At 36.9% G+C, this 23,485-nt stretch overlaps 3 protein-coding genes and 1 pseudogene across 4 annotated transcripts; 2 read left to right on the top strand and 2 right to left on the bottom strand.

Annotated features, from left to right (window-relative positions):
* Positions 1-1,690: 1,690 nt before the first annotated feature.
* On the top strand, positions 1,691-9,406 carry LOC101292208 (DNA annealing helicase and endonuclease ZRANB3-like). The gene is made up of 24 exons (XM_004298203.1): positions 1,691-1,876; positions 2,156-2,234; positions 2,543-2,616; positions 2,697-2,752; positions 2,917-2,992; positions 3,171-3,237; positions 3,350-3,416; positions 3,593-3,659; positions 4,375-4,458; positions 4,542-4,583; positions 4,717-4,872; positions 5,382-5,459; positions 5,583-5,651; positions 5,740-5,805; positions 5,913-6,041; positions 6,150-6,206; positions 6,376-6,465; positions 6,627-6,692; positions 7,468-7,536; positions 7,612-7,716; positions 7,882-8,007; positions 8,450-8,508; positions 8,581-8,617; positions 8,761-9,406. Exons 1-24 carry the CDS (start codon positions 1,691-1,693, stop codon positions 9,028-9,030), a joined length of 2,175 nt encoding a protein of 724 aa, XP_004298251.1. The 3' UTR covers positions 9,031-9,406.
* An 80-nt stretch (positions 9,407-9,486) lies between these two features.
* On the bottom strand, positions 9,487-10,849 carry LOC101305163 (annotated as a pseudogene). The gene has a single exon (XR_184505.1). The product of XR_184505.1 is annotated as a chorismate synthase, chloroplastic-like (transcript).
* A 2,294-nt stretch (positions 10,850-13,143) lies between these two features.
* On the top strand, positions 13,144-17,095 carry LOC101304861 (aspartic proteinase A2-like). The gene is made up of 14 exons (XM_004297015.1): positions 13,144-13,403; positions 13,548-13,901; positions 13,980-14,040; positions 14,133-14,227; positions 14,336-14,448; positions 15,107-15,275; positions 15,370-15,409; positions 15,581-15,645; positions 15,761-15,874; positions 15,978-16,042; positions 16,201-16,357; positions 16,454-16,573; positions 16,649-16,737; positions 16,880-17,095. Exons 2-14 carry the CDS (start codon positions 13,560-13,562, stop codon positions 16,968-16,970), a joined length of 1,521 nt encoding a protein of 506 aa, XP_004297063.1. The 5' UTR covers positions 13,144-13,403; positions 13,548-13,559; the 3' UTR covers positions 16,971-17,095.
* Positions 17,096-17,569: 474 nt separating this feature from the next.
* LOC101304565 (putative esterase VC_A0580-like) lies at positions 17,570-19,052 on the bottom strand. Its single transcript, XM_004297014.1, has 3 exons — positions 18,743-19,052; positions 18,431-18,622; positions 17,570-18,064 (listed from the first exon to the last, which is right to left on the bottom strand). Exons 1-3 carry the CDS (start codon positions 18,896-18,898, stop codon positions 17,912-17,914), a joined length of 501 nt encoding a protein of 166 aa, XP_004297062.1. The 5' UTR covers positions 18,899-19,052; the 3' UTR covers positions 17,570-17,911.
* Between the last annotated feature and the right edge of the window lie 4,433 nt (positions 19,053-23,485).

The raw sequence follows: 23,485 nt of genomic DNA, 5'->3' as shown, positions 1-23,485 counted from the left end.
TAATGGATCTCCACCAAAACTACAAAGCCCCATCTTTTTCTTTCCGTTCATCTTTTTCTTTTGTTCTTTAAAAAGGCCCAAAGTGCAAAATTCAAAACTTTGTTCGTTCTTTTTATCTACTGATCAGATGACAACAAGAAAAAGATAGTATAAAGCCGAAAAAAAGAAAAAGAAGGAGAAGAAAATAGTAGATATATAATTCATGAAGTGAGATCTATCCACCAAATTTGATCGAGGAGTTGTTAATCACTTTTGTGACTAACAAAAGGAGGTTGCCTTAAAGTCAGGTACTGTGCAGATTGGGTGGGTGGCTCATGAGCTTCGTCTTCGGCTAGTGATCTCTGTGTAGACTCCAATGAAAAGGAGATACAAAGAAAGAACAGAAGGAGACAGAAAGAAGAAAAGAAGAGAAGAGAGAGAGAGAGAGAGAGAGTAAAGGAAGAAAAAGAAAAAGGAGATCGGGATCCTTCCAAAACACGCAATCTTCCTTTGAGCGATTCTCATATTTACTAGCGTGCCACTGTACACTGGTTTTTTCCCTCTCCGTGACAAAAAAGAAGAAGAAAGAGATTTCACTGGCACTTAGATGGTCGATTCCTCAACCTATTAAAATCAGAGTTCTTGGAACACAAATCATATGGAGATACTCAGAGCAAGTCCACCCGTTCTAAAAATTCCAACCCAGGTTAGATGACACCTAAAAATCCAACTCAAGAGGAAAAAACTCACATTCCACTCATGAATGAGTTTTCTCCTCAATTCAACCCAGATGAGATTTTTTGTGAGAGAAGTAATCTAGGTTAGATGAGAAATCTAGTTGAAAGTGGTTATGTCAGCTTGTTTCTTTAACCCACGTGAAGGAGGCGTCACCCTCTCCTTTCCCGCGTGAGGAGCACGGCATGATCTCATGCAATCAAAGTAGTTACTACCTTGGTGAATTCACAGAGACCTCCGTGTGAAGTAAACATAAAAAACATCTAAAAATGATTTAAAAAATCAGAAATTGTTATAACAAATAAATTTTGTTTGTGTAAACATCTGTTACACCTATTTTTTGGTTTTGTCGTTTATATTAATTAACATAAACATCTAATTATATCATATTTTATATTCTCTAAATAATAAATAATCTTCTTTACATTAATATTCATCCTAATGTTTTAATATTTACTTTTTATTAAATTCATTTATATTTTTATTGTAATTAATATTTACTATTTGCTTACATTAGTAATTAATTTTTATTATTCTAAAAATCATTATTCACACTTAAAAAAGTTTTTTTTAATTTTATAAACAGTCACTGCCACGTGACAGTAATCTCATATTTCTGACTGGTGAGAACTGGTGCCCAGTGATCTAGAATGACCCAGGTCATTATGTTCATTCTAACCCAACAAGTAAACTTGCTTTTAAAAAAGATGTTATAATTCAATTCAGCATATTGTTTTCTAAAATAATGTTCGATAAATAAATGTTCCATAAGTCAATTAGTTAGTTTAAGCTTACCATGTTTGGTCCAAATTAAGATTCCCGACGAATTATTGATGGGCCGGGTGGGGCGGGGACCCGTCCCGGAAAAGAGATCCAAAACCTGTACTTGCGCCGGGTATATATGATCAAACGGAGTTAGCGCCCAAACAACGGATTCAACGGTGGCTCTCAAAAACCCAGAATCCCTTATTTCACGATGGATTTTGACGACGACGACGACTGGAATTTCAGCGCCGAAGAGCTCGATTCTCTCGAAAGAGACGCTTTGCAGAAACTCTCTCAGCAACGCCTCAACTCCGCTTCCACTTGTTCTTCTTCGTTCAATTGCCACCACCGCCCGCACCAGTCTTTACCAACCACCGCCAGCTTCATTTCTAACCAGGTGAAATTCCCTTTCTTGTTTCTTAGCTTCAAGATTTTAGGGTTTCGAATGCCGAATTGATTGCGTTCCGGCTCTACTGGATATGCCCTAAATGTATGAATCCAACACTTGTATCAATTATTCCGATTATGATTTCATATTTTTGTTGTTTTTGTGTTGAAATTGGTTATATTTATAACTTGCATAAACTGGAAAGTGACAATGCAGTAGAAGCAATGACATTAGGTACTTTAGAGTTTCTTGTTTCAGTCTTGTGTTCTAATCCCCATCATCCTGTAGGTGCCACCGCCACCGCGGCCACCTTTGTCTCCTGGACCCAGAGTGTTACCTTCTTCTCTCGAAGCTAAAGTAAACCCTGGTCAGTTTCCTAATTCAAGATCATCTCTTGAAAAACTTTCAAAAAGAAAAAAGATTATTGCGCTTAACTTCCACTCGTGTTGCCTCACTCATATGTTACTTAAATTGATCACCGAGAGAGGTTCCTACTTTAAAAAGGCCAAATATGTATGATTTCAACCTAGTTTGCCCATCAGTAACCAAGGACTATAATGTCCTACCTTATTAGTTTGGAGGCTTTGCATAATGATATTATTCGCTGGTCGTATTATCCTGCCTGCTGTCTAACTCTTGGGTCTTGTCTGCATATTGTTGCCTTTTGGGAAGAAGTTGAACGGAAGCTCACTGTCAAATTTTTTCTTCATGCTACTGGAAACATTGCTGCCAAATTTTCTTATGACCAGGTATGTCTGCTTTAAGAACGTCCCTTTGAAGGATTGTAAACGATTCTTTTGCTTACCTTCTATGTATTATCTTGCACCAGGCGGTTGTAGCTGCTTTCCGCAAGATCCCCAAAGCCGCATGGCATGCCAACGAAAGGTCTTCTTTCCCCAATCTCTCACCTGATCAAAGCTTCTTTAAAAATGTGCTATTCTTTATCTTTGATATCTTGTAAAATTTGGTTCAATGGTTATATTTCTTACATTTTTTGGAGATGCTGTGTGAGGAAACTTCAGCGGGATGTAATTGTGATGATACTGCAGGTTATGGATGTTCCCTGTGTCTTCATTGTCATCAGCAGAAAAAGTTCTCTACGAAGTATCGGGAGTTAATGTTGAGGTGACAACTTCTGCTCTTTTCCAGCTTGGATTTGTGCTTTTACATCATGATACATTTTAAATTAATGAAAATTTCAGTTTTGCGAACACCTTTACCATGTATCGTTAAACCTTTCAATCGATGCTTCCTTTTCGCTTCAATTTCATCCTGGTTGTTGTTTTGTTGCAAACTTCCACAGATAGAGAACTTAGATCCCTTAGTCCACCGGGCCATTGCTGCTGTGTCTGTTGTTCCAGATATTAGAGGTAATTATGATAATTCTATTTTAGTGAAATTCAGTGCACATGTAATGGTTACGTTCTCTGTTAATAGTACCTCTGTATTGATAGCATTTCTTTTCGGTGTTTGCACTTCCAGACCGGTATGACAGGATACCTAGCTGTATTGAATCAAAGCTCTTGGCATTTCAGCGAGAAGGTGTAAGGTATCTTGCTAGTCTGGAGTTTATTCCTGATTTATTGTCTGTTGCGTCGTCTTGCATATGATACTATATTCTGCACATAATTGTGAGGTTTCTTTGTCTCGTTCTTTTTTTCGAAATCGCCATTATATTGAGTCTTTCGCTCAACTGTTAACTTTTAATATTATTCTCCTTTCCAGGTTTATCTTGCAGCATGGAGGGCGTGCACTCCTTGCTGATGAAATGGGACTGGGAAAGACTATACAGGCAAGCATCTCTTCTATTATATTAATAATCTCATAAAAGGAATCAACCATTTGAAAGGATTTCTACAAGACAAGTCTCCAACTCCTATGTCTTTGCTAAGAAGCTTGTAGTTCCAAGGACTTTAGCTCTTTAGAATTTGATTTATGACAGCCAATACGGATGCTAATGTTGTAGGACTACATAAGGTGACTGGCTCCAATGATTATATATGGGTGGCCTGTAAATGTGAGAAACTTACTAATCAGAAGAACAGAGAAACAAGGGAAAAAAAGAAGATTAGAGGTAGATATATCAGTTTATCAACAACACTTGTTTTTGATTCAACAAAAACTATTAAAATCTGATATACTTTACAAGAGATTTGATTCTTTATGAGCTTCAATGGAAGAGTTTAAGAAGTATTAAAAGAATCATAGTAATATAAAATCTAACACTTCAAGGGTGTTATATGTTTCTATGAATCAAATACATGGACTCTGATCTGGATTTATTGATACCTTACATCTTACACTTACACTATGTTCTGAGTTCTGACTTCTTACAACCAAATTTATAATCATTTCTAGCAACTCTAATAACAGGGTACATAGCTGTAATGTGTTGCACTGGGGCTCTGCCTAGCTTGATTATACGGTGATTTGTGGCAATATGGTAAAGATACCTCCAGAAAATTAATATATATCACCAAAGACTGAAAGCTTACACTGTGTTTCAGGCTATTGCTGTGGCTTCCTGCATTCATGACTCATGGCCTGTTCTTATACTCACACCATCTTCCTTGCGTCTGCAATGGGCCTCTGTAAGTGTGTGCTTTATCAACTTGAGTTCTTGAGAAGGCAGATCTTACCCTAACTGATGTACTCTTCTGGGCTTTTTTTGTAGATGATTCAACAATGGATGAACATTCCTCCATCAGATATACTAGTATGTTGTCTATACAGGCTAAATATTTGTTTCAGTTGTTTGCACAGCAGGACTATTGGGTAGTGGGTACTATCTTGCTGCTCTGATGCCTTTTTTACTTTGAAATTGATATTTTAAACTCTACTGTTACTAGGTTGTTTTGTCTCAATGTGGGGGTTCAAACAAAGCTGGATATACATTAGTATCCTCAAGTTCCAAAGGGACGATTCATCTTGACGGCCTATTTAACATCATCTCTTATGACATAGTCCCTAAATTACAGAATCAGCTGATGGCATCAGATTTTAAGGTAAGAATTGAAACAATCATCTAGTTTTGTAAAGTACACCCCATTCCTTTGTTTTATACAGAAGTTGTGTGTGATGACTATCAAGTTTTCTTTCGCCTGAAAATGCTAGTCTGTTTGAGAACTTGTAAAAGAAAAATGATCTTAACTGAATATTTAGGGTTTTGCAATTTATTTCTGTGGCTACAGCTTGCTCTTTGAAATGTGGAACCATGGGGTACAGTTGCTAAAGCAGAATGTGACAAAACAATCATATATAAAGTTTCAAATAAACCATGAAAGAGTCATTTAATTTATTTTATGGATATCATCTGTAAGGAAATAAAACATGATGGCAGGAAAGGAATGTACTCTACTTTCCGTGATGGAGATCTATTAATATTTATCATTTGCTTTCCTAAAAAGTTGGAGTCTTTATTAATCTAATAGATACTTATGGTCACTAGGAATGATATGGATCTTTTTTTCTTTTCTTTTTCCCCATTGTTTGCCATAATATGTTCTCTTTTTAGGTTGTGATCGCAGATGAGTCACACTTTTTAAAAAATGCTCAAGCAAAGAGGACAACAGCTTCCCTGCCTGTCATCAAGGTCTGTTACGCTTGCACACTGATAGCTAGCTAGTAATTTCTTACTTTGTTCACAGTCTATTTCTACAACCTGCATTAAAGCAGATATCCCTCTCTCTATTTCTAACTTTGAGAAAGTGTCCAGAAAGCTAAATATGCAATACTGTTAAGTGGAACTCCTGCATTGTCCCGCCCGATCGAACTGTTTAAGCAGGTGATTCTCAATTAGCTTACGATTGCAAGTATATATATACTTGTATTTAGAATTTAACCGGTCTTTTATTGATTTCCATCAATAACAGTTGGAAGCCTTGTATCCTGATGTATACAAAAATGTTCATGAATATGGAAAACGATATTGCAAGGGTGTAAGTTACTATTTCCTTTCTGATGAAGTGTTTTACATTATATAATCTTGTACATCCTACTATTAGGTGATAAGAGAGTTTTTGGCTTTACACTTTTGAGATTTTAGGGAACATTCGGAGTGTATCAAGGTGCAAGTAACCATGAAGAATTGCATAATTTGATGAAGGCTACAGTGATGATTCGCAGACTTAAAAATGATGTGCTCTCTGAACTTCCTGTAAAGCGCAGACAACAGGTCAGCATCCGTATGTTATACTCAACTGGTTCATGACCTGTGAGATGGCCTCGGCAGTCCTGTTACAATCTTTGATTATTCTGTTCTTTTTATTGTTGCTGCTCTCAGGTCTTCTTAGATTTGGCTGAAAAGGACATGAAACAAATTAACGCTTTATTTCGTGAGGTAGTTTGGTTATATATGAAATCTCTTTAATCAAGTCATAATTCGAGACTGCGTAACTACTGTTCTCAGTGGTGCTATTCAAGACGAAATTTATCTATATGTCCCTCGTAAAGTTTATATCAAGTTTGTTTCTCAAGTGCAGAGCTAATCTTTGTATTCACTGTTGTAGTTGGAGGTGGTAAAGCTGAAAATTAAGGCCTGCAAATCGAAAGAAGAAGTTGATTCGCTAAAATTTATGGAGAAGAATCTTATTAATAAGGTATGCCCGCTGTGTAGAGGAGCACACATGGGGTTGGCGCACATGTCTCTGTTCTCGTACTGGGAATGCTGAAATAGCGATGACATTTCTTATTTTATCTTCTGCTTTATTATGAGATAGCTAACTTTGAATTCTCTGACAACTTCAATTTTTCTCTCTAGATTTATACTGATTCAGCTGTGGCCAAGATCCCAGCAGTTCTGGATTACCTGGGAACTGTCATCGAGGTACTTAAGCCAACGTGTTTTGTTTCTCTCCTGAAATGCTCAACTGCATGTTTTTGTATGAACCAATTGATGGAAAACGGGTCTGAAAGAAAAACTATAGACAACACTCGGTTTTGATATGAATGAGTTTATGTGGCAATGTGCTTATATTCCAACTCTACTGGCATGCTGATTGAGCTTAGTGGATTTAGTGTTTTTCTAGTTTATTTTGTACTGCGTTACATGAATGAAATCATATGCACAGCTAGTAAATTTTAAAATTGAGGTTTATTTCCTTAGTACTTGTGTTCTTTTTATGTTAAAATGAATACTAAGCTCTTACAGAATAAGATCAGTTGTCAATTTGGAACCTGTATGTATCATGACTATCATTCATCTTTATTCATTATGTGCTTTATAAGCAGATTATCTATTTTTTGGTTGCTTGCCATCTGAGTTCTTGATGTGAGACTAAGGTTTCCATTTCTCCAAGATTAGCTCTACAGTTCATGTGAAGCTCATTTATGCAGTGACCTAAAGTTTTCTTTTCCTTATAACTTTTTGGGGTTCATCTGTCAAAGCCTAGCTTGAAGTCTTGGATTCCTGCTCTGGCACTCTTGATGTTCTTCTAGACAAGAGTTTCTTTCTATTTATTTTATTTACTTTACGACTTTATTATTATATTCTGTTATGTCCATTTCTTCTTTGAATTATGCTTTCGTATCATCTTCATTAGTTTGGTGTACAGATATTCCTTTTTGCGTGTTTGAACATTGTTATATAATGGTTCATGTAGGCTGGTTGCAAGTTTCTAGTATTTGCACATCATCAATCCATGATCGATGCAATATATCAGTTTCTTCTGGTAAGGACACATGAATTCATACTTTGCCATGATATTGGTTTAGGCAGATGCTGATAAGAACTGAAAAAATTTCAGAAGAAGAAAGTGAGTTGCATTCGAATTGATGGAAGTATACCTACAGTAGAGAGGCAAGCATATGTTACGCAATTTCAAGAAAAAGATTCGGTCAAGGCAGCAGTGGTATGCCAGTTTGCATTGATATGCTAGTTTGCAGTGTTTATATGAACCTGTTTCTTGTTGCAAGTTGAAATTGTTAAGAGAAGTTCAACGAAATTTAATATTCTATAGCTCGGTGTGGCTGTATGCCTTGAGAAGCTAATATTCATCTTTCTGAATATCATGCAGCTATCTATCAAAGCCGGAGGTGTGGGATTAACTTTAACAGCTGCAAGCACGGTATTATTTGCAGAATTGTCGTGGACTCCTGGTGACCTAATTCAAGCTGAAGATCGTGCTCACAGAATTGGCCAGGTGAAATTATTGATCAGGAGCATTCTTTGCACTAATTCAAGTTAATTAATTTCATTAAAAATCATGTTTGGCCAGGGTTACGTTGGTCTGTGCCTTCCTATGGGTTTGGTGGTCTCATAACTTGTCTGTTCTTAAGCTTTATACGATGATGAGTAACTATATTATTGGTCAGCTTGGTTCGTTTTGTCCTTGTTACTTTTTCTGTGAATTGGTAGGTTTGATGATATTAGATCTGTGCATCTTTAAAATCTAAAATGAATAAATGATACAGATTTGCCTGTTAAATAGAAGTTACGAATTATCTACCCAGTTAAGGTTTATAATTATCATTTTTCTTTAAAAAACTGTCAGTATGATTCTTTATTTGTGCTTGCATAAATAGATTATAGAATGTTTAATAAAAAGTTTTCTTTCTTTTTAAGAAGCTTTGTTCATGTCTTAGGTATCTTCGGTCAATGTATACTACCTTCTAGCGAACGACACAGTTGATGACATCATATGGTACACTCTTAAGCACTTGACTGTTTTCTGATTGGTTTGACATCTTTTGTAATCTAACCATTCTCTCTTTAGGGATGTTGTTCAGAGCAAGTTGGAAAATCTGGGACAGGTAACGTAAACCCTTGTTGCGTAGCTCCATAAATAAAGACCAAGCACGGCACATACATGCACACTTAACATGACGTCACAATGGTTTGATGTCTCATGAGATTGTATTCTACTTGTAACTGATCTCTGGTTTTTGGCAATCAGATGCTGGATGGCCATGAGAATTCATTGGAAGTTTCTGACAGCCTGCCACGAAGTAGCCCTGCCAAGCAGAAAACGCGAAGTAGCCCTGCCAAGCAGAAAATGCGAAGTAGCCCTGCCAAGCAGAAAACACTCGACTCTTTCTTAAAAGGTTCAACCACCCAGGCAGAAACCAGCCCAGGAAAGCAGAAAACACTTGATTCCTTCCTGAAGCGCTGCAACAACAGTGAAGATCATGAAATTGAGCCTAAAACTAAAAACCCAAGGCTGTAACAGACTACAGGATGCTAGTTTCATAATGAGAATTAGTTGATATAGAGAAGCATTCGGGTTTTGGATCGAGAAAGAAAATGGGGTTGCAAGTTGGGTGACAAGCATCGACTTGTATATCCACTAGTTGGATGCTTGCGAAATTGCTCAAATTGATACGCTTCAAGAAATGGGGGAATTCCATGTTAAGCGACCCAGCTTTTCCTCTACCATATGGAAGAAGATGCGGGCTTCTTAAATTGTATAACCATGTACATGCAGAGTTGCAGACTGATGTATATAATTCTACTGCAAGAAAATGTAGAAGTTGCCCAGATTTTCCTGCAATCTTGTTTTTATCCTCAATGAGTGGAGTGGAGTCGGGATGGTATTCCTACAATCTCGTATGCCTGCTTTCTTTTCCACAATTTCATTGATCGATCTCTCTCGCTTCTAAGTTCTAATGTTTATTCTACGTATTGCTAGGATCATATCATTCAAGTTTTCAACTAGGAAACATAAATTTGATTTTGTTTTGTCATTCTCAAGTCCAAAACTAACTCATGCTTGTTACAAAAGTACATGCAGTAAAGCCATGGTTCGTCCAATGATTCATACATCAAGAGTACATGTACAAGGAAAAGGATGGATTTAGGTGTATTGAGCCATTAATTCATCCATGAGCACCAGCGCCACTTGAGCCTCCACCACTGGAACCGCTCGGGGGACAACACAAGCATCCATTAGTTCACTCTCCTTATCTGTAGTCGCTGCATTCTGGTTTCTTGCATTTGCAGCTGTTGGCTTGAAAGCTGTCCTCATGTTTAAGGTACTCGATCCAAGCCCTCTTCCCAATTCAAATCCCTTTGTTGCAGGTAATGACAGACAAGCTTTGGCAAGTTCAGCTCCAAGTTTGTCAAGGAAAGGCGAATTGAGAAGACCCGGTTGGAAATTCCTAACGATGCATGTAACAGCACCACCAATAGATCGATCCTCCCCTCTAGACCTAACAGCATCGATGGCAGCTATCATCTTCTCTGCGTATTCATGATCTGGACACCTAACTCTATTTCTCTCTATCTGATCTAGTGTGTGTCATGATCAACCAAGTCCTCCGGGAGGACAACCTTGTGAACTTGTGAAACATAGCCAAGAACCTCGATTCCGGCCAAGTCCTTAAGGATTTTCTTGGCAGCTGCTCCTGCAGCAACTCTTCCTATGGTTTTCCTTGCTGAAAATATACCACCACCCTTCAGCATTGATCTGATACCATACTTCATGTCGTATGTTAGTTCTGCATGTAAAGGCCTATAAGCTACGGAGAAATCTTCATAACCACATCGGCCTCTCTGATCAGGATTGGGTATAAACACATGAATTGGTGTACCAAGAGTCAGTCCTTCATGGACTCCCGAGAGTATCATGCATGTCTCATCTTTGTTATTACCTGGCCTCCTTATTCTGTTGAGGTCCGCTTGCAAATCAGCTACAGATAGTTGACTCCGAGGAGGAACTCCATCCATTACAAAACTAACACCAGCACGACGAAATTCTCCATAAGTTGTAACACGAAAGTAGTTTCCAGAAGTATTCCCAGCTGCCTGCACTTTGAGTTTCTTGAAGGTTGGAGGGCGGACCGAGAATTGCACCGAGGAGGACGACAGGTTTCGAAGATCAGACCGACGGGAACACAACCCAGAAAGCCCTTCAGTCCTTGAAGATCCCAGAAATGGTTTGAATGCGAGAGACGACGCCATGCATGCAAAGGCACCAAACAGCCCAAAACGACAAACGAGTTCAATCGACAACTAGATATAGCAAAATCTACCAACTCACTTCACCTATGTACCACTAGCCACCACCTCTCTCTGCCCAAATTATTGTCACTTTGGTTGTAGTCGAAATCAAAATTAATCAAGATTAAAACCGGGAGCTCTAACAAAACAATATGGTCTGTGTTGGCTAAGGGTTTAAGGAATCGATACTTAAGTCTTGTAGTTCTCCTTAAATAGTACTAAACTTCAAGCCATCCATATATATCCAGATCGACTCGTATATCTTTTCCTAGTAGGTGTAGGATTTGCTGATTAGCTAGACTCGTATATCTTTTCCTAGTAGATGTAGGATTTGCTAATTAGAACCTTATTGCGTAGTCTGCAGTAAGCTAGGTTTGTATTCAGAGCAGTCATAAAAGGTATTTAAAATTGTCAAAAGTGAAAAACATTAACACACCATAGCCGGCCTTACCATACTAGAAGTCCAACGACGTGTTAATGCATGATATGTATACAATTATCGTAAAGTTATAAAATGAGTCAATGAAGTAGTAATATTAGTCTTCTAAATGGTTACATGGGTCTTTAATGTAGTAAATTTTCACTATATACTATTTTCTAAGAAGCCATTCTAATGAGGACCCTTAAGTTGAGGACTTTTCGGCTTATCCCACTTTTTGATTTTATATCCACATCTTGACCGTTCAGTTTATAGGTATTTATGAGTAGATCATTTTTGTAAATTTTCAGCCATATTTAAAATCGTTAAGACATTTATAAGTGTGATTTACTAATTATGAACTTGAACGGTTCAAGTTTGACAGATTTAGTTTGTCCATTAATTTGATCTAGTTTGTTACCTAAACGATCACCGATTTGGCTGAAAATTTGTAAGGTTGATCTACACATATAGACCTAAAAACTGAACAGATGAGATGCCAAGATGTGATAAAAAAATATGTCTTTTAAACCATAAACCGAAAAGTCTTCAACTCTTGCACAAACCTTTGGGCATGCAGATCAATTTGAAAAAAAAGAAAAAAAGAAAGCATAATCATCTTGTAACTTTTGTCAATAATGTCCATCAAAGATTTTATAAAGAGTGCGGCTATTGGAACCTCTAAATTTGCTCATTAGACCTCACTCTATTTTGAATTATTAAATGACATATACATCCTCATACACAATGACTATTAAGGACAATAACTATACAAAAAGAAATATTGTATTTATTCTCTTTAGACTTTCCAATTTCTTTCTATTAAAGCATATATATAGTTTATAAGAGCTAAAAAAAGAAATCAATATCGATCATGTGACATAAAATTTTGTATTATCATACATGTTGAATACATATATTTGCAAGATGCATAAATATTTTTGGTAAAAAAAAAAAAAATAATAATATCTATCGATTATAGAAAATATATATTTATTGAAATAATTTATTATAAGGTACAAAATAAAGATCACATTATTCAAAAGAAAAAAATAGAGAAAAAAATAACACATACAAAAGAGAAAAACAATTAAAAAGATATATAAAGTAGGGGAGTCATTCTAGTGAGGACCCTTAAGTTGAGGATTTGTTGATGACTTTTCGATTTATGGTTTAAAATACCCAATTTTCGATCACATTTTGACATCTCATCCGTTCAGTTTTTAGGTTTATATGAGTAGATCATTTATACAAATTTTCAGCCAAATTGATGTTTGTTAAGATAACAAACTAGATCAAATTAATGGACGAACCAAATATGTCAAATATGAACCGTTTAAGTTTATAATTTATAAATCACACTTATGAATGTCTTAACAATTTTCAATATAGCCGAAAATTTGGAGAAATGATCTACTCATAAATACCTATAAACTGAACGGTCAAGATGTAGATATAAGATCGAAAAGTAGGATAAACCGAAAAGTCCTCACCAAGTTCTCAACTTAAGAGTCCTCACTAGAAGGGCTCCTTATAGAGTAGTTCATGATAGAATATATATTTTCTTGCATGAAAAAAATAATCAAAAAATGAAAGTAGGGATAATGGATGTGGAAAAAAACAAAACAAAGAATGAGAGGTCTATTGAGTGAATAAGAGGTAATTAATTGATTGAAATATATGTCAATAAATAACTAAAGTTATGTTAGGAATTTGAAATAAGGTCTAGTGAGCAAATGCTTATATTGAAAAATAAAAGAGATGTGTAAAAAGAATGAAATGTATAATGAGTAAATTTTGAAGTCCCAAGAGCCGATTTTTTATCAAAAAAAGAAAAAGAAAAAGGAAGAGATCGATTGTGATCGTTTTGTTTTGGTATACATAATATCAGTATAACGAGCTTAGCCAGACTGCTCATAACCCATCTCTGTCTCTATCTCTCTGCGTCGCTTGGCTACTTCACCATTTCCCAATCCATACGTGAACCTGGAAACTACCTCGTGCTTTCCTCAAACTCTCTCTTTTCTAAATCGAGTACGATGATCCCAGAAGCACAACAGAAGCAGAAAGCTACTTAAACTAAAAGCAGCTACTGCATCACTCACTCACTCAACAATTCACCACGTAAAGCCATGAACTTTGTGCGCCTCATACGTTGTTCAACTCTCTGAAACTGCTCTCAGGTACGAAGTTTCTGAAAGTTGTTTCCTTTAATCATATCACTGTCTTTGCAATGTGATATTGAAAAGTTGCATTACAATTGTTTGTGGAAATGTCTGTTAGAGTTTCATTGTTCTTAAAAACTGTTTCTTTTGTGTGATTAACAGCTAGAAAGCTCTATGATCATGGCGTTTAAGTGGGTTCTAGTTGTAATTTGGATATGGGTTTGGGCAGCTTACTTGGCTGCTACGCAATCCGTTGATGGGTTAGTGAGGATTAGTCTAAAGAAGCATCCTTTAGACTTAAGTAGGATAAATGCTGCAAGGATCACCAATAGAGTAGCTTATCAACAGAGTGATAATGGGGATAATCTCAAAGCTAACATTGTGTATTTGAAGAATTATCTTGATATCCAATTTTATGGAGAAATTGGTATTGGGTCACCCACACAAACCTTTGCTGTTGTCTTTGATACTGGAAGCTCCAATCTTTGGGTCCCCTCGTCGAGATGCGTCCTTTCTGTAAGTTTTGTGATGAGTGTGATGTGTAATGATGCTTTTCCATTGTTTGAGTTTCTTGTTAAGAATGGCTGTATGCAGGTTGGTTGCTATTTTCATTCTAAGTACAGGGCAACAATGTCAAGTACCTATACCAAAATTGGTAAATGACCCTTTACTGTTATGTTGGCACAAATATTGCTTGTGGTATATGTTTGAATTAAACTCAAATCTAGTGGTGTGTCTATTATTTAGGAATACATTGCAAAATTCCTTATGGCTCTGGTTCTGTTTCCGGCTACTTCAGTGGGGATAATGTTAAAGTTGGGGATATCATCGTTAAAGATCAAGTGTGTTTTATCTCCTTCCTTTTTGGGTTATATGATTATAACAAGTTTTCGATAAGCATTTTTCTTACATTCAAAATATCTGATGCTATATCTGTTCCCATACTGTAGGAATTTGTTGAGGTTACAAGGGAAGGGTTTGTAGCATTCTTAGCTGCACGGTTTGATGGGGTTTTTGGACTTGGATTTCAAGACATTTCTGTTGGTGAAGCCACACCAGTGTGGTATAGTCTGAGGCTCTGAGCATAGGCTGCTGATTTATTACTTCCAATGCATGCTTTTGTCTTCTTTTTTCTTTTTTGCTTTTTTTTTTGCTTTATTTCTATGATATGTGTCTTCCTATACCATCATCTTGATATGTTATACACACCTCTTTTCTAGTGAACAGAGGACTTATGGTACAACACAACACATAACCGACACAAAGGTGCTACGAGTTTAGCTACTTTAGCTAAGAATAGTGGGAGGAACACTATCCAGCACAGAGCAGTCTAACCCAAAGTTGACAACCTCCTCGGCTGAAAAAATGAATCATTAACCCTATAGCCAAAGTTAACACCACCAACTCACATTGTTTCAACAATCTCTTTATAGGTTTCTTTAGGAACTGCCACAAAATAGGTGGAACTTCTAGATATTGTACCTAGCTAGGTGTCTAGGTCATAGTGACAGGGAAACAACAGATGAGCGCGCTACCTTTTTAGTAAAGTTTATTAAGAACGAAAAGGGAGAAATGAAAGAGGTAGATGTGAATTAGAAGAGGAAGAAAATCTAAAAGCCATCTAAAATTGTTTTGCTTTAACATACCTTATATTACTATATTAGTCAAGGAAAAGGAAATCCAAAGGGATATATTGGATTTATGTCTTTTCAGTGGTACAGGTATAACATGGTGCAACAAGGTCGTATGAGCCAGAAGATTTTCTCTATTTGGCTCAATCATGATCCAAAATCACCAGTGGGAGGTGAAATCGTCTTTGGAGGATATGATTGGAAGCACTTTACGGGTGATCACACTTATGTCCCGATTTCACATAAGGGATACTGGCAGGTTTATGATAAAAGGAAAATGATGTTCCTCTGTAGGATATATATTCCTTAACAAGTTGCATACATTTAACTCAAACTAATGTTAATTTTCCCAGATTGAGGTGGGAGATATCATTGTTGCCGACTTCTCAACAGGTCCTATTACATATCCAGTCCCTATGGTTTAGCCATCTTCTTTTCTTTGTTGACAGATGAAGTTTCTTAAGTGTATGATGGAGTGTGGGAATTCAAATATTTTCGCCTTTTATCTGTAAAAGGAGCGAAATAGTTTCACTTGACTAATACATCACAGTTCAAAATTTTCAGGATTCTGCAAGGGTGGCTGTGCTGCCATTGTGGACTCAGGGACATCCTTACTTGCTGGTCCAACTGTATCGAATCCTGCCTAAAGCTTCATATTTAAATTAATTGATCTTATGTATTTTCAGTCAAGACCTTCAACTCCATCCTTAGTTAGCTCATTCATATTTTTTTTTTTTTTTTAAGACTGTTGTGGCTCAGATCAACCATGCCATCGGAGCAGAAGGTTTGGCCAGCTTGGAATGTAAAAATGTAGTTTACACTTATGGAAACCTGATGTGGGATTATTTAGTATCTGGGGTTTGTACTTTTTCCCTGTAGATTTTCTGATTATCTATAGCATAATAGCATTTCCATTTAGGAAATGAAGATATATATTAGAATTTTCCTCACATATGTGCAGGTACGGCCTGATGTACTGTGTGTGGATATCAGCCTTTGTTCATATGATGGACCTCATCATGTAGAGTGAGTCCTTTTTTTTATAGTTATTGTTTAAAGGTTCAGTTTCCCTTCAATTATATCCCAGAGTTTATTTAGTTAATTTTACTTTTTGTGGGGAGAGGAATTGATTCAGTAACTGTATCTAAATGACAATAACCAAATGCATATTCAACATCCTGCAGCAATTATATTGAGACAGTAGTTCGAAATAGAACTCAGAAGGAGGCATCTGTTAACGAAACTCCTTTATGTACTTTGTGTGAGATGATTGCCTACTGGATTCAACTTCAACTTAGAAAACAAGTATCGAGGGAACAAGTATTTAAGCATGTAAATGAGGTGAATGCTTCTTGAAAGTACCAGACTAGATCACCAGATAGCATATATTTATAGTGTAAAGATTCTAAATTTTATTTATTTGTTTGTGTCTAAAAGCTGTGTGAGAAGCTTCCAAATCCTGTGCGAAGATCGTTTGTCAACTGCGATAACCTTGCAGCCATGCCAGATGTTTCCTTCGTGATTGGAAACAAAACCTTCACCCTCACTCCAGAACAGGTGGATTTTGTTTAGCTTATTTTCACAGTTTCTCCTTCTTTTATAGTTCCTAACATCTTTGTATTCAATAATCAGTATATACTTAAAGTTGAAGAAAGGTGTTCTACTGTCTGCCTTAGCGGATTTGTTGCCTTGGATGTGCCTCCTCCACAAGGTCCACTATGGTAAGTCACTATCATCCTCCTTGACGTCTCAACGTAATGCATTCATGTGATTATGCGCCTCCATTTACAGATGACAGTGCCCCAATTCTTGGTTTTGAGGTCTCTCGTCTATGCATTGTTATGACATTACTGCATCCTGCAGGGTTCTTGGAGCTCTGTTCCTGGGTGCATACCACACTGTGTTTGACTTTGGTAATCTCAGGGTAGGATTTGCCAAAGCTGCAATCCTTTGATTCCCACTTCTGTATTTTCTAGCCTCAAACTCGAACTTCCTAATGAAAGTATAAAGATATCATGGATCAAGTGTTTCTGGTATCCAATCTGATATGCAGGGCATTTTATAATTGTCCATAAATAAAGTACATCCCATCTGATTCATACTATGAATTGTCTGTAAGTAATAGCAATATTTGATTCTCATCGTCTTACATGAATAATATACTAGATTCTAGAAACTGTTTAATTTGCTCTTTGGTACTGCAAAATTGCTCCCTAAGAACAAGAAAACGCCCAGCTTCATTTTGGATTGCTTGGAATATTGGAGCTCTTGGTTTCTCGTCCTGCTGGATTATAAAGCATGGTTTATTTGGAGCCTCCTAGACATGAGTTGGATTAGAATATGAAGAATACGAGGAGCATAGCAGGTTATTTCTTTTGGTCTGAAGGCACCGGAGAAAGCTAGCTAGTTATTATTCTTTTTTTTTTCTTCTTTTTTTTTTTGACAACCAGCTAGTTATTATTCTTGAGCATAAGAAATTTAATTGATCAATGAGGAGCTTAGTAATGTCAACGCAAGGTCCAGTATTGCGTGGTTGCAAAAGTTTTTAAAATGACCGCTCAAGTGGATTTATATTTCTTGATTTTTAATTTACTTCAATAACATTTGTTTATATAATTTTAAAGTGACAATCCCAACTCAGTGTCATTGGGTCAATGTCTATGCCCCCTATGGATGCTTTCAAGTTTCATCTTGTACAGTTGGATGGGCTAATATATACTAAATTTTTGAATTTTACACTAATAAATACACTATTATGCCATAATTATGAGAAAATTTTGAAATCACCGAGGGAGGGTCATGCCCCTTAAAGGATCCGCCAATGGTCAAGAATGAAAATCTGATTGCAGAACAACATCCACGAAAGTCGTGAAACCAAAATAGAGTACATGAGCTCTATAATTTGGCATACTTCTTGAGGGCTTGACTTGCATCTTTTGCATGCTCTGGCACAGGCATGTTGCATAGAAGAGTAACTCTTGATGATGATACTAAGGACTTTAAGCCTGAGTTTGAAGGATCAATCTTCCAAAGTCGGACCTCCCATACCTAATCAAAATTACCATATCAATAGAATTCATAATTGTATAATCTATTGATAAATTATATTGGTAGATTGACAACCAACTTGGATGAGGGATGGTGCCAATATATTTTTATATTCCAATAGAAATTATCTGTAAATAGACTAGATATTAGCTGGGAAACTGAGAATGGAAATGGATTACGCATACATTATGACCTATGTGGATAATGTTGTTGATAAATGATAATGTTAAAACTAGTATGCAATTTTGGAATGTGCCATCTTGTTTCTTGACACCAATTAGTCGATTACCATTACGAGTGATAATTAGCTATTATTATAGAAAATCAAGTAGTTATTACTAGAGGGTACGAGTGTGGAAGATGAACCTGAATGGTTTTGCCAACGCTGATAGGTGAGGCTTCACCAAAGATAAGATCACCGAGCTCAGCTCGCTTCATGTGATTGATGCTGAGGTGAATTCCAGCCACCCTTTGTAAACCAGAAGCCAGGTGAGCTCCCATGCTTGCCAGAGACTCGGATATCAGAGCTGAGACACCTCCATGTAACACCTTGAATGGCTGATCACATGCAGTTATTTGCAAATTGTTAGTAATATATTCCATGATTAATTTCTTCTCTTTGATCGACTTTCATCATGAAAGAATTCATGTTTGAAGAAACAAAGAAATAGATGATACCTGGCAGCTCTTTTCGGTGACTCTGAGGTGACCACAGATCTTATGTGGTGTCACTTCTTCAACCTTGAACCCGAATGCATGAAGCAGAGGATCTAGAGCCTCCGTCTTGTCCTCCGATGACGGTGGTGGCGGTTGGGGATGAGACTGGAGAGCCATGACTATGTCAGATTACCAGGTTGTTTGTTCTGACTTCTGAGAAGCAATGGTATGTACGTGTTCTTTATTCCTTCTTCTTGTTTCGGCTTATTTTCCTTTATGTATATAGATGATCGATACAAAGTTAACAAACCAAACAATGCCAACTCAATTCTACGTTTTTGTGGGTTTTCCAATGTGGGAGTTGGTGAGATGCCTCTCCTTATACTCTTCTGCGTTTGGTGATTTAATATGATATCATCACTTCATCATCTGGTATTTTCTTGGTTGGTGGTGGGAATCGTGTCGTTTGATTGGAGGTGGTCCTGTTAATGGAAGGGCATTTTAGTCGATTCATTCTACGATGTTGGGCGGTGGTAGGTGGTGGTGATGAGGTGACTGATTCTGTGTGTGGATTTCACATCAGCCTATGTTCGTATATATGTGTATCCCATCGTGGAAGGGAGCTCTCCTTCTTTTTCTTGTAGTTGGTGTTTTACTTTGGTCTGCTTTTGTTTGGGTGGTAGAGAAGAGTTGATTCGGTATACTTCATCTAAATGGCAATAACCAAATGAAAATTTATAATTCTGCAGCAGTTTATGTAGTTTGGAAAACAAGTATCAAGGGAACAAGAAGTAAGATACTTCAGACTGGATGACATATATGCATAGATTCTTAATAGTTTTAATCTGTTCTTAAAATTCTTGTTTTATACTTGCTTACTTCATTGGATTCAGTGTTCAGTATACACTTTGAAGAAAGGTGTTCTACCGTCTGCATGAGCTGATTCGTTGCCTTGGATGTTCGCCTCCATGTAAAGATGAAGGTGCCCCTGACTCTTGATTTTGAGGTCTATGCATTGTAATACCCGGAAATTCGATATTAGTTTCTAATATTATTTGAGAATTTTTGAGTTAGAAGTTAGTGTGTTTTTGAGGTTCGAAGGAAGAACGGAAGTGTTCGAACGCATAAATTACCCGAAAATGTTTTAATTTAAGGGTCATAGAGTTAACTTTTTATTTGTTGGGTTTCTCGAGAAACTTCATTCATGAAAGTTATAAAGCACAATGATACAAGTTCGTAGACACGTGGCACGTATAAAACGGACATCGTACGAACAGTTATGGTCAACGGAAGTTCGTGGCTTTGTGGAAACTTGGGTATAAATAGGAAAGTGGGTTTCCCTTATTTTGCACGACACACTTTTCTCTTCTTCTTTTCTCTCTCGCACCTCTCCCTCACTATCTGAGAATTCTTTCCGACCCGACCCGACCCGGTTTTTCCGGTCGACTCAGAAGGCGGCACCGGTCAAAAAATTTTCCTCTCCTCGACGCAATCCTCCCTGTGTTGGTGAGTGAGGACGACTCGAGCTGATCTGTGCAAATCGAGCACCATAGTGAGGGTGGCGACCCGGTTTTCAACTCGATCAGAATTTCCACAACTGGCGGCAGTGTTGAGGCTTGAAACCGGTCAGGATAGAAGCTCTTTTGCGTCTTGGTTCGACTACTGGTAGTCTTGAAGCTCGATTCGAAGCTTGGTGTTGCAGAGTTGGGTTTCAAACTTTCAAGTGAGTTTTCGGCGTACTCCGGCTGAATTAGAGGTCACTCCAGGTACGAAAGTTGCTCTCTTTGCCTTGATGTACAAGTTGGGTGTAATGGGTTGTGCCAATTTACAGGTAGTAGGGTGGCGCATGGGGCCCACGTGCAGCCGTGTGTGGTGGCGTGTGGCGGCGCATACAGCTTCACTTGGGGTAGTAGTCTGTCCCATCATCATGTACTCATCGATATGAGCGTGCGGGTGTATAGATTGTATGATTCAGATGTTGAATGAGCATGATAGGGTTTCCCCCTCAGTGTTAGCCTAGTTCTGGTTTTAAATTAGAGTGCATCCGAACAGTAGAATCATTATTAGTTGTCCTACAGGTTATGTCGGACGTTCCGGTGATCTTAGGAGGTCTCAGATGAAGTATTGTCCCGAGTGACAAGACCTTGGGCTAAGATTAGAGTTTCGGCCTGAGTATGAAACTTACATTAGTTCAATTGTTACTAAGATAACGATTTCACTACTTAGGTGTTGACGGGAGCGTGCTTGTGCTTTACGTGTGGCAATAGAAGAAGCAACAGGAGTTCAAGGTGAGTAACCTTCCTAAGGTTCAAGTAGGAACCGACTTTCTTACATATTGTGTTGATTTACTAAATTGTGGAATTGTGCTCTCGAAAGTGAACTTAATCGTTCACGGTTCACGAGTAAGTAAAATGGTTCTTTTAATATATATCAGCTTTCTTGAGCCTTTCCCGATTGTAGCTATATTTGATATTAGTGGCATTTATATATGTTCATGGAAGTATATGTGCTTGGTGAAATTATGTGTTATGTCCACTTTTGTCGTATAATGTATTGATCGTTTAAAGAAATGATTTGGGGAGTATACTTGGCTAGGGGCTTGATTGAAGTGTGTGTCATTTGTTGAGGATCGGTGGGTTATTAGAACACGTAATTTGGAAAGGTTTGTGATCAAGACCTTGAGTTTATTTAGAGAAAAGTAATCGGTGTTTGGTGACGACCTGTGTGGTGATATGTGGGACGACCTGTGTGGTGATCTGAGTGATGAACCTGTGTGGTGATTTGTGTGATGAACTTGTGTGGTGTGATGATCTGTGTGATGAATATGTGTAGATGATATGTGTGATGAATCTATGTAGATGATTTGTGTGATGATACGTGTGATGATTTTGTGTAGTTGTTGTGGATTGATGTTGAGATTTGTAGTCAAGCGATCGGTATTGCTAATGGTATTTTGTTAATGATGTGTTTCGTATTGAATTATTGTTATTCTAATTTGAATATCTTAGTGTTTCTTGTGATCTCTTGAACTAAGCAGTGATCACTATTTTCATATTTGTTTGATCTCAATGTACTCACCTGAACTAATTATTATACTTTCAATTGTTTGTTTAAAGTAATTTTATGATTTAATTCATATGCATTGATTACAATGATTGTTTATGTGCCTTTCACTGGATTGGACCAATGCAAGGTTTCTAGTTGTAGTTAGTTAAGAGTGCATGTAGAATTTAAGGTTACTCATATAGGCTTGCAAAAGCTTATTGGGTTTGTTCTTTCAACCCGGTGCACCATTCCATGGTGTAGGGGTTTGATCTTGCAAGTGAGGACAATACAAAGTTGGGATCTAGAAGCTTAGTAGCTGCTTCCTAGGAGTTAGACTTTTTGTTTATTATTAATTTTCGGATTGTATTAAGCTCTTAGTGAGCGTTTCATTTTACTTGACATTTCAAGTTTAATGTAAATATAGATATCTAATGTTTAACTTCGTGTTAAGCTTATATTGACATTTATATTTCCAGTCATTGAGTTTGGTTTTTGGAATTAATGACAGCGTTTTCGGTATATTTTTGGGAATTTTTATGTCCAAATTTTTAAAAATTATGTTTTCAAAATTCGGGATGTGACATGCATTGTTATGAAAATGTGCAGTCTGTAGGGTTCTTGTAGGGTTCTGCAAGGTGTTCGACACCAGTTCATGAGTAGAAGTTGCCAAAGCCAGGCACTGAGCCAAGTAGTAGGTTGCCCAACCGAGATTTTCTGAATAATATTTTAACATGTGCACTAAGAGCAAAATAGAAGCCTTTGCAGGACTGGTTCAGTATTATTTCTAGGATTAATTTCAGTTTACCCCTCTAAGGTTTGGGGTTAACATCATTTCAGTCCATATACTCTTAATTCTGAAAATTTATTCCTAAAGTTTTTAATTTTCATATATCAATCTCAATTGCTAAAATTTCATCCAAATTGGACGTTAAATGCTAGCATGAAATCTTTAAAAAATGGTCATAAAAGACGATTTATGTTGTTATAAACTTTAGAAGACGATTTATGTTGTCATGGATACGAGTCTGGGTTCTAAGGATATGTAAAAGGAAAAAATAGTATGGATAAAAGGGTAATGTTAAAAGTTTTGTGTATATATAAGAATAAAAAATGCAAGTACTAATTTAGGAGGTACGAACAAAAGCTCCATTTTAAGATTATTTTTTTTATTGAGAAATTTTCGTTGCCATTTTCTGAAAACAAAACGAGAAATTTTTCTGTGCTATCCAGTGGTCCTCCTTGACCAACATAAAGTCGACACATGGTTATTTTTAAAACAATCCATATCAAGATATATCTAGTTATTAATTTAACACTTAAGATACCTTCATATATTGTTATTATTTCTTAAACCAAAATACCAAATGTCCAAATCCTCTTCATCAAAAAGAAAAAAACACCGAGTTCTCTTCCAATAAATCCACTCCTCTTGTTCATAAAAAAAAAGATCATTGAGTCATGCAAATCCATAACAATAGTTGCTCAATTGTATAATCCATATTCCATAACCAATGAATTTACTCTAGATTACTATGCTAGCTTGCGTACTTGAGTTTGGCACCGATGCCATTCACCAGTAATCTTGAATTCACTCAATATTGCTATGTATTCTGAATCACGAATGAACTTGTGCTTTTGTTCAAATATTTGATACTCATGACCATTTTTATTTATTTCTTCACCGCCTCATCGTCATCATTATGAGTATACAAATATTTG

The sequence above is a fragment of the Fragaria vesca genome, linkage group LG4, assembly GCF_000184155.1.
Source record: "Fragaria vesca subsp. vesca linkage group LG4, FraVesHawaii_1.0, whole genome shotgun sequence".
In the NCBI taxonomy this organism is placed as follows: domain Eukaryota; kingdom Viridiplantae; phylum Streptophyta; class Magnoliopsida; order Rosales; family Rosaceae; genus Fragaria; species Fragaria vesca.
This window is presented reverse-complemented; position numbering and strand designations above follow the sequence as displayed.

What these genes read in the sequence shown, in the direction of transcription:
- LOC101292208 (XM_004298203.1), top strand. Translation starts at nt 1,691, where the DNA reads ATGGATTTTGACGACGACGACGACTGGAATTTCAGCGCCGAAGAGCTC. An exon ending in CGATCGAACTGTTTAAGCAG is followed by an intron (nt 5,652 to 5,739) that starts GTGATTCTCAAT and finishes CATCAATAACAG; the next exon opens with TTGGAAGCCTTGTATCCTGA. An exon ending in CTGTAAAGCGCAGACAACAG is followed by an intron (nt 6,042 to 6,149) that starts GTCAGCATCCGT and finishes TGCTGCTCTCAG; the next exon opens with GTCTTCTTAGATTTGGCTGA.
- LOC101304861 (XM_004297015.1), top strand. Translation starts at nt 13,560, where the DNA reads ATGATCATGGCGTTTAAGTGGGTTCTAGTTGTAATTTGGATATGGGTT. An exon ending in CCTTACTTGCTGGTCCAACT is followed by an intron (nt 15,646 to 15,760) that starts GTATCGAATCCT and finishes TTTTTTTTTAAG; the next exon opens with ACTGTTGTGGCTCAGATCAA. An exon ending in CCTCCACAAGGTCCACTATG is followed by an intron (nt 16,738 to 16,879) that starts GTAAGTCACTAT and finishes TGCATCCTGCAG; the next exon opens with GGTTCTTGGAGCTCTGTTCC.
- LOC101304565 (XM_004297014.1), bottom strand. Translation starts at nt 18,898, where the DNA reads ATGGCTCTCCAGTCTCATCCCCAACCGCCACCACCGTCATCGGAGGAC. An exon ending in TCACCGAAAAGAGCTGCCAG is followed by an intron (nt 18,623 to 18,742) that starts GTATCATCTATT and finishes GCATGTGATCAG; the next exon opens with CCATTCAAGGTGTTACATGG. An exon ending in GCGTTGGCAAAACCATTCAG is followed by an intron (nt 18,065 to 18,430) that starts GTTCATCTTCCA and finishes AATTTTGATTAG; the next exon opens with GTATGGGAGGTCCGACTTTG.